Source organism: Alexandromys fortis, unplaced genomic scaffold, assembly GCF_014885135.2.
Source record: "Alexandromys fortis isolate MF-2015 unplaced genomic scaffold, M_Fortis_MF-2015_v1.1 scaffold_99, whole genome shotgun sequence".
Classification (NCBI taxonomy): domain Eukaryota; kingdom Metazoa; phylum Chordata; class Mammalia; order Rodentia; family Cricetidae; genus Alexandromys; species Alexandromys fortis.
The window spans coordinates 5,457,700-5,468,415 of NW_026067982.1; the positions used below are offsets into that span (position 1 = coordinate 5,457,700).

Genomic DNA, 10,716 nt, shown 5'->3' on the forward strand with positions numbered 1-10,716 from the left:
CCACCCACAGTGGGCTGGGGCCTCCTCCATCAATTACTGATTAAGAAAATGCTCTACAGGCCTGCCTAGAGCCCAATCATAAGGAGGCATTTTCTCAACTGAGGTTCCTCATCTCAGATGACTCTGGCTTGTGTCAAGTTGACATAAATCTAGCCAGCACGCAAAGGTTTAGAGGGAAGGGTGACACTGGGTAGCTGTGTAACCGACACTAGGTAATCTGTGCCCCAGCTCTGACTTCTATGAAGTGGGCATGATAATAGGAACTAATAAGGTTATTAAGAATATTGCCTGGGTTGATAGGTGCAGGGCTCCTGGAAGAATAACTGGTACAGCAACATGTAGCTGTAGCTATTATTGTCCATTCATTGATCAGGTCCAAATCACATTCTTCCATTTGTATATGATAATTTGTACCATTTGCATTAATTGCATATGAAGATGATAGTGTTTCAGTGTTAGTAATGTTTCTCTTGATGGTGTTATGCTTCTTGCGCAAAGGAAGAAACTTGCGATTCCCACACTGATTGAAATTATTTTAAGCAGAGTGTGTTTTGAAGACTTTATTAGTACAAGACAATGTCTCTGTATTGGATAAATTTTAGCATTATGAAGAGCCACTCAGTGAACATCTACCATACACCAGGCACCTTATACACTATGAGCCATTAAACCACAAACAATGGTATAGAGAGAGATCATGATAACCCCTTACTGATGGGGAAACTGGGGCTCAGTCATGTAAGGTCACAAAGCTATTAATGCATTAGCAAAGATTTCTCTTCCTTAACACATATTACAAATTCCTCAAGTGAATACGGGGGTCTTGCACATTAACTCCCCCATACTGTAAGAAGAAGCTGGTCTCTTTGCCCATGCATTTTTAATGAATATGTGAATTTTTAAATACGTTGAAAATAAAAATGGAGCATAAAATAATAAGCACGGACCCATTACATATTATAACAGAAAAAATGAAAGCATCATACTCTACATAAGGGAATCAAGTTGCAGCTGGATCAACGGAGCAGCTGTGTGGAAACACCTAAGCATTGTGTGACTGCTCAAGAGAAGGAAGACAGCTGTGGCATGGTGAACAGGGCTGGCTTCAAGTGAGACGTGGAATTTAGTCTACTGGCAAGAGGCTGATAGGACTGGAGTCAAAGTGGAGAAGCAGAAGGAATCTAGGGATGCAGAATCACATGAGCAAGTAAGGAGTTGTCCTGAGAATACACAATAGGTCACTTAGGTTTGGCAGAACTAGGCAAACAGAGAGTAGCGAAAGCTGCAAGGCGGGTCTTGGAGAGCCAGCTAAGTTCATTATAATTGCCACAGTGGGGCCTTCGGTCTCCAAGGCTGCCTGCCCTTTGTAAGCAACTCACTCTCCGCTGCTTTTAAATAATGCATCTGTGGTTCTGGGGATACAACTCGGTGGTTGAGTACTCACCTAGCCTTGACCAGACCTGGGTTCAAGCCTACAGTGACAGGAAATGAGAACGCTTCTCAGTGTCCTCAGGGCATAACCGATGTGTACAACCTCAGTTGGGATCAGCAGGAGACCTGAGTGTGCCAGCTCTGCCCTGACCTCGGCTGGTTGGAGTGAGCATGCAGGTTATCGAGGAGGAAGCTGCTACCTCCCGGGTTAGGCCCCTCAGCATTCTCTGCTGTAAGTGCTATGTTGACTTCTCAAGGACTTGAGCTCTGACCTGAGTCTTTCCCACCACAGGTGAAATGAGGACCAAGGAGCCAAGTACCCTTCAGACATCACAAGTTTTCTCAAGTCTCCAGTGGGTCTCACTCGTCCTTCAAACCCACTATATTTGAAGAAGGCAAAAGTGGGAGTTTTCTGACCCTGGACTCCAGGTAAGTGCTGAAAGCTTGAGATGATTAGGTTCATGATTTTTTTTTAAAAAATGTATTAAAAACAAATATTGTACTGAAAAATCAGCAGTGGTCTCCACTGTGTTGGGGCTCCAGTTTTAGGGCAAAGAAATGATAAATTCATGCAAAAATAATTTACTCAAATAAATTTTGTTTTATCTTCTATCACGTATATACCCTGTACCTACTCCTCATGTGACACGTCAAAAAAAATCTCACTTGCTTCTTCTTCTCTTCAACTGCTAAAATAATGGAAATATTTTGTAAGATACACAGCAAAGGTGTACTTGAAATCAAGGTTCTTCATTGTAGTAAATAGTTGGAATCAGAGTTGGTAGGAAAAGAACAGAGGTGTGGTCAGAGCTGTCGTAATGAGCTAAGAATTTGTCATGAGGGGGTATACTCAGAGGGAACGCATCACAGATGGGGACCATGTTGTTTGTGCAGAGTCACAGAGAAAGTAAGACATTTATGAATTCACTCTGAATGTCAGCTACACAGACTCTGGTCCATCTCTGATTTGGGGGATGTGTACTGAAATTTTGGAGTGTGCTCTTATAGGATATTTGATAGAAGGGTCTTTTAGAATGCCTTAAAAACTGAAGGAAGAGTGTAATGTGATGTGGTCTCCAGTATGAAAGACACTGGATCCAGATCAGAGTATATCTGAGTCTGTACAAGAGCAAGTGGTCCAGAGAATGGATAGGAAGATGCTTTGGTTTTGGTACCTAACTGGTCTTAATAGCATCATTAATGCCCCAGCCCTCATAGCAGAGCCATATGGAAGCAACTGAAACTAGGTTCAAATTTAACAATACCTGGTCAAACAAAGACCCTCCTCTTCTGTTGAGAAAACTAATTGTGCGACTTGAATATGAACCTGACATTAGATGATCCGACGAATGCCCTCAATGAAAGGATATAGATCTACACACTGTCAGAAATAAATCTAAGCATGCTTACTGAGCAAAAGCTTATTATTTATAAGGGTCATTCATAGGCATAGAGGCACACATACACATAGATGAACAGGTAAAAGCTGGTTTTTACAATTAAACCAAATATGGAAATCTCAAAATGCTGTGCACCAAGGAACTCAGCGGGAGGCATTCATTTTTAACATATTAACTGTTGGGAGAGTAAAGCTGGGGCAGAGTGACAGCTAGGACAGCCTTCATCCCATGCAGCTGTCCACTTACAGATGGTCACCTCCCAGTGAGTGTACAGATCTGAGTGTCAGGAGCATGGCCCTCTCTGGGAAGTCTACTTCTAGAACCTTCATTTCTTTTCCAGGTTTTCTTGTTGGCCAGTCACAAGCATCCTTCCTGTAAACCTGACGCCCTGGCTGAGGGCACTAAAGCAAGGTCCTTACCTTTAACCCAAAGCTTTAGGGGAGTAAACAGGGTCCTTGTCTTTAACCTAAGGCAGGTCTCTGAACACAGATTCAAACCAGCATATTTCTGTGTAATGTGCTTTCCAGTCTAAAGGTTCATTAGGATGTTTAAGGATGTCTGATCAATTCTATCGCCCTCTGAATCTGTGTGTGTAGCCAGTGAAGACTATGGAGTCCCGTGCTTCTCTTAGCTTTCTAAATGTGTGAACATCTGGTAACTGGAGAGAGAATGTGAGCCTTTGAGAATCCAGTATGCCAACCCAACTTAATTCCAGGCCTTTATGAAAGATTTCATCATGAAGAAAGGAGATGGACACTTCCAAGTAGCTACTATCAGTAAAGAAGCATGGGACTCAGTGAAGTCCCATAGTGTACTTATCTTCCTCAGTATTGAGAGGGCAGCCAGTAGGAAGGAGATCTGTATTTATCTGTATGCCATCTAATGGGGCCTCCCTGCCTCTCACCAACATGCACTGGACTAGAAAGGCTTGTTGCTGGCCAAACCCTGAGCTAGTGTGACCATGGTCAAAACGCAACTCGAATACAAGTATAAGTCTAATAATTATGTGTACTACATACCAGAGACCTAGTGTTCATGTGAGAAATGAACTATAACTGCTCTTCCAGAGTGGAATTGTTGGGGTTGACGAGATGGCTCAGTGGGCACATGTTTTGTTTTTACAAAAGAACTGCATTCAGATCCTCCGACCCATATAAAGGATAGATATGAAACTGCACACATCCACACATCTGTAATCCTGTGATTACTGCTGCCGCAGTGAGAAAGGAAGAGGATTGAAGAAAATCCTAGGAAACTCACAGGCCAGCAAGTCTGGCACATACAGCCATGAACAAGAGACCCTGTCTCAAACAAGGTAGAACTGACACCCAAGGTACCCTCTAACCTCCACAAGGCTGCCTTGATACTGTGTATGTGTGTCTCTGTCTGTCTGTCTCTCTCTCTCTCTCTCTCTCTCTCTCTCTCTCTCTCTCACACACACACACACACACACACACACACTCACACACACACACACAAACTAATGAAAAATGTATCTCATGGGGACCCTCCATGAGTTCCAAATATGGGAATGAGTGAGACCTTAGCTATTGCCGCAAGGAAGAGTGGAGGAAAATACAATTGAGGGCGGGGGGGGGGGGGTTAGCAAGGAACCACAGCTGGAGCAAATGACCTCTGAGTGACAGACACAGGTGCACTGCAAGAGTGGAAGACCTGTGCTAAACACAGGAGTCATGGACCTCCATCTTGAGTAATGTTTAATGTATCATTTATGATAGTTGTGGGTGTTGTGATTCTGTAGATGAGCCAATTGTCAGTAGAGCACTGGGGCTTAGACACCAGCACTCATCCACCAAGCAAGGGACTTACAAGCAGGCACACAAGGGTCAAAGGCCTGGGTAGGCAGAAAAAAAGAGTCTATGATGGGACAAAGAAAGACAACACCTTGGTCTTGAGGTTGTACAGTTTGGAACTGTGGCTTTGCACACCATATTCCTGAGTAAAAGACTAGATCCTAGGGAGGAAGGGCAGTGATTTGTCCCACTAAACAAGACCTAACCTACTTCAAGGTTTCATGCCTCCCTAAGGATTTGTCTGCCTCGGCCTTCAAATTACTGGGACTACAGTGTTGTGCTATTAACAGGGGTATGGTGAAAACCTTTAATGTCAATCAAAAACCACTCCAATTAATTATTTTTTGGTTTTATAGCTAAGTAAACAAAAACTCACAGAAGTAAACTTTCAAAACGTGGTAGTAAAAACAATGATAGAATTCATTTGTAAAGATCTATCTATGAACTTACAAGATCTTTCAGTTGTCCATGGAGACTATCCAAATCAAAACAGCTTAGACACATTGGTTAACCTGAATATACATATGCTTTGTGTTTATAATCCATACTTTATCGTGTTTTCATAAGAGTGTCAGGAATATCTCTTTGAAATAATTTTGCATTTACAGTTTCATTGATGATCTTCTCTTAGTAAACTTGACAACGCGAGGCAAAAATTAGTTCAGCAAAAAATATCCATGGTAAACATAAAACAAAGCTCTCTCAAGAAAAGTTGTAACTTTTTCTTTGCTATGCACTTACTTTCCTATAATCTCAATCTCAATAAATTTCAGTTTTATTTGACATGATAATATGAGCCCACAAGCCCAGAACTTGGGAGGCTAAGGCAGGAGGAACTTGGAGTTGAAGGCTAGATATAAAACAAGACCTTGTCTTAAGAAAAAAGGAAGAGAAAATGAAACTAAAGAAAACATTAAAACACAAATTTCCACACTAGTGTAGCTCTGTGTTTTATCAAAAATCACTTTATAGATCTTGGTTTTTATTTTTTAGTAAATCAGTTTTTTGCTCTTGAAACTTTTTAAAAATTATTTAAGATATTACTCTGTTTGGGTGGTGGTAGTGCACACCTTTAATCCCAGAACTCAGGAGGCAGAGGCAGGAAGATCTCAGTGAATTTTAGGCCAGCCTGATCTACAAAGCAAGTTCCAGAACAGCTAGGGTTGTTACTCAGAGAAACCCTGTCTCAACAAAAAGGGGGGGGAGATATTACTCTAGAGTTGTCATGTGCATTTATGATTGGTTCTCTACCTTTACATAACTATATTCTTCTAAGAGGACATATATGTATCTTACACTATGGGGTTGGAGAAAAAAGCTCAACAGTTAAGCCTTGGGACCCTCTTTCTTCTACTGAGATGCTTCATCCAGCCTTGATATGAGGGTTTGTATCTAGTCTTACTGCATCTTGTTGTGCTGTGTTCAGTTGCTATCCCTGAGAAGCCTACTTTTTTCTGACGAAAAATAGAGGGAGGAGGAGTGGATCTAAGGGATAAGGGAGGTGACAGGGATGGGGGGACTGGGAGGAGTAGAGAGAGAGGAAACCTCAGTTGGGATATATTGTATGAGAGAAGAATAAATTTAAAAATAATGTAAAAAATAAAAATATAAAAATAAAGAGTGGTTGCTGCTCTTCGAAAGGACTAGAGTTCAATTCCCAGCTCACAGTCACCTATAATCAGGTTTCATGGGATCCAGCACTCTCTTCTGGCTTTTGTGGACATCTGTGTGCACAGAGACACAGACACAAACGTAAATAACCATGAGAAAAAAAGAAATGCTAAAATATATAATAATTAATAAAAATAAAATATATATAAGGTATATTACACTATCAGACTTTTCATCTTGTATCATTGTAATTCATCATGCTCATAAGATACATTATTGTTATGATTATTTTTTGCTAGATCAAGCAAGACTAAGAACATTTGCCTATGCTGACTCCTTTTATAATGGTCTTCCTTTCTTATTTAGGTTCAACTTGGCCCCTTATATCACATCACTCCTCTCAAAGAACATCTCTACCATTTCTTTCAAGGCAAGTTTCCTAGAAACAAATTATCTAAAACTTCACTTTTCATTGAAAGTATTTATTTCTTTTTTTTCCCAAATAGTTACTATTCTTAGAATTGTTTAATATATGTGATTGTGAGCAGCTTAACTCATAGTGACAGTATCAGAGGCTTCCCACGTAGCCTCCACCCCATACAAACACAGTCTTTTCCATGTTCAGTATCCTCTTAGCAGGACACTTGCTGTCATAGCAGAATCTACATGGAGACATTGTAACCACCCCGAGCTTGCAGGCGACACTGGGCTTCCATTGTCTCCATTGCAAGTGTGTTTGGAAGCCAAAAAAAACAATCTTCCCCAAAATCAGCTTCCGGATGCAGCCCACAGTTTCTTCTACTCACTGTGAACTTTGGGGTGTCATTAAAAAATCTATAACCCACTTTCAGTTGCTATTTGTATACGAGGTGGGAGAGAGGTCTATTTTGATCTCTCTGCATGAGTAGATCCAGTTTCCCCAAGACAGAGAAATAAAAGATGACAAATTTAAACAGGATGAAGTAAAAAATAACTGTTTGCAAATGGCATGGCCCTCCAAATAGAGCGTGCTAGAAGCTCAAAGCAATTTCTAAAACTCACAGAAATAATAAGAGACTCTATCTCAGTTGTGAGATACAAACACCACAAAAAAATAAATTATGCTTCCAAAGACAACCACGAGAAAAGTATTCAATTGGTGAAAGCAATAAAATACACAGAATACTTAAGAACAACTTTAATCAAAGAAGTCAAAGATTCCTACGCCAAAAACCTAAAATCTTGTAATTTTGTCTAGTTTTTAGTTGAAGAATCTCCAAAGAGAAGCAGTATTTTAATGCTTGCCATGTTTCCTTAGCTTATTCAAATGTACTCATAGTTCATTTTCAGGCTTCTTATAAAAAAAATTACTGGGCAGGAAAGATGGTTCAGTGATTTTATCACTCTTGCAGTTCCCAGCACCCACATGGCAGTTCACAGCCAAGGACATCTCCAGTTCCAGGGGATCTGACACCTTCTCCTGCCCTTTGCGGGCACCAGGTATGCGCATGGTGCACAGTCTGATGTGCAGGAAAAACACTCACATGCAGAAACATTTTTCTGCAAAGTTAAAATAATTCTCAGATTGTAGAATATTCGATGTTTCATACAAGAAAATGTATTTAAGGTCCATGTGTCATGAAAAGACATATTAATTTATCACCTCTTATGACATAAAAGAAGACATTAATATTCATTTTCACACTGTGCTTACTATTTCCAAGGAGGGCAGATCATAGATGGGAACAAAGATTCAAAAGAACTCTTGTGACAAAAATATAAAAAATAAATTAGTTGCAAGAGCAAGAAGAGATTGAGAGTCATAAAAAGGAATAGACTTGTGATCATATTCCTTCCCAAGAAGCTTTCCTACGGCGCTTAGCTCTTTGTGACAGACAGAAACAGCTCAAGGCTCCAAGAATCCAGTCACTGACCAAATTTATCAAGCAAGAGACAGAAAGTAAGAACCCAAGAGGTCAGAGCCACAAACTCAGACAGGTAAGGTCTTCATCTCAATCGGCTGAAGCAGTCTGTCTCAGAGACTAGAAAAGGAAGGATCCAGAACAGCACGGAACTCACACACTTGGGACTTTTAATACAGCTTCCACATGACTGCTTTTGGATCCTAATGTCAATGCCACAAGAATGGCAATACCTTGTCTCTACTTTCAGAAAAGGAAGAATCGTATCCAGCGGACTGACCAGAGGACTGAGTGTCTTCGCAAAAGTCATAGAACAAACAAGCAACAAGAATTAGGTGCAGTCGGAGACCATACCACTATCAATCTGTGATCTATATGCTAAAGAAGAGTTGAATGTACACACACACACACACACACACACACACACGGAGAAAGGAGTAACATCAAAGAAAAAAAAGGATATAGATTTGAAAGAGAACAAGAGACTTACATGGATGGGGCAGGGGGGAAAGAGAAAACTCAACAGAACTATACAGAGTGGCAACTCAAGATATGTGATCTTGATGCATTTAGGAATAATTAATTCATGCTCTCTATAGGAAAACTTGTGATGTATTTGTGCAGGTGGGAGCCCATGGAAAGCCTGAACACCAGTTCAGAAGAGGGCTTCCTCTTGCTGGGCTTCTCAGACTGGCCTCACCTAGAACCCGTCTTTTTTGCCTTCATCTCTGTTCTCTACTCTCTGACTCTCTTCGGCAACACCGTGATCATCATTCTCTCACGACTGGACAGTCGCCTACACACACCCATGTACTACTTCCTCTGCCACCTCTCCTTCCTGGACCTCTGCTACACTGCCAGCACTGTGCCCCAGCTGCTGGTCAACCTCTCTGGACTCGACAGGACCATCAGCTTTGCAAGGTGTGTGGCCCAGCTATACATAATGCTCTCACTGGGAGGAACTGAGTGTGTGCTTTTGGTGACAATGGCTATCGACCGCTATGCCGCCGTGTGTCGCCCACTCCACTACACAACCATTATGCATCCCCTTCTCTGCAGGGCGTTGGTTATATTCTCCTGGGTGGGAGGACTCGTGAACTCTCTGATCCAGACAAGCCTTGTGATGGCCATGCCTCTCTGTGGACACCAGCTGAACCACTTCTTCTGCGAGCTGCCTGTTCTCCTCAAGTTGGCCTGTGAGGACACAGGAGGGACAGAGGCCAATCTGTTTGTGGCCCGGGTCATTATCTTAGTCTGTCCTTTAGTGCTAATTCTGGGCTCCTATGCCCACATTGCCAGGGCAGTGCTGAACATCAAGTCAATGGCTGGTCGCAGAAAGGCTTTTGGGACGTGTGCGTCTCACCTCATTGTGGTCACCCTGTTTTATGGCTCAGCCATCTCCACCTACCTCCAACCTGTGCACAGGTACTCTGAGAAGGAGGGAAAATTTCTTGCCCTTTTTTATACCATCATCACCCCCATGCTCAACCCCCTGATTTATACCCTGAGGAACAAGGATGTGAAGGGGGCTCTATGGAGGGTACTGGGGAGAGGCACAGACTCCAGGTAGAAGGGGGGATGAGGAGTAATAAAATGTGTGTAATAACATTCATATTCTGAAACACATTCTATGCTTGGACCAAGAGCCTTTAATCACTAGAAAATACCTTTGCCAAGCTTCGTGGTTTCATCTCTTTTCTTGTCTGGAAGTTGGAAGTGGTGACCTCATGAAAACCACTCTTGTGTTGTGTTTAGAGGCATCGTGCAACGTGTTGATTCGTATTTTAACTTTCCAAAGGATTGAGTTTTAGAATAAGGTGCAGCGATCCTTCTGGAGTGAATGGACATGGTGTCTAGGCACAGCTGCTAGTGAGAGAAGCTCAAATCAGAATAGCAACACTTCCCCAAATTCACATTCATAATGTCATGCCGTGCACATGGCTATATGCTGAGACACTGAACAAGAGTGCTCATATCGTCATAAAAAAGTGACCCTGGCCATGTCTGCTCTCATCGATGGCAGTTTCTGCTGACTTTTATGGTGGCTACTCTTCTACAGAATATGTATCAATTAAGGAAAATATGAACAGAGGTCCTCTATGAAGTATATCAAGATTCAGATGTGATCTGATTCTAATTACCTAGAAAAAAAGACAGAAGCATTGGGGCAATGTGGAAAGAAGGGAGGGAGGCAACAGCATCTCACCAACAACTGCGCTGCTGTTGGGCTGCAGGGTGTGAAGCAGAGGGTGCTTTCTCTTCAGCTCCTGTATCTACAGCACTATTCATCACAGCGAAAATAGGGTGCAATCGGATGTCCATCAGTGGTTGAGCGCACAGAGGAAATGTGGTGTATATATGCAATAAAATGTCAATTGATCGTAAAAAGAATGAGGTCCTGATATGTTCAGCAACATGGTTAGAACTGGACAAAATTACAGTAAGTGAAACAAGCAAGACAGAGACAGTCAGATACCAGGGCTTCTTAGTCACACAGTGACACTTACAAAGCTTACGTCATAGACGTGACTGGAGGCCTGTCAGGGTAAAGGTAAGATG

General features: G+C 41.9%; 1 protein-coding gene across 1 annotated transcript; it reads left to right on the forward strand.

Moving 5' to 3' along the window:
• Window positions 1–8,791: 8,791 nt before the first annotated feature.
• On the forward strand, window positions 8,792–9,727 carry LOC126511424 (olfactory receptor 2Y1-like). Its single transcript, XM_050158575.1, has one exon. It carries the CDS (start codon window positions 8,792–8,794, stop codon window positions 9,725–9,727), a length of 936 nt encoding a protein of 311 aa, XP_050014532.1.
• The last annotated feature ends 989 nt before the right edge of the window (window positions 9,728–10,716 follow it).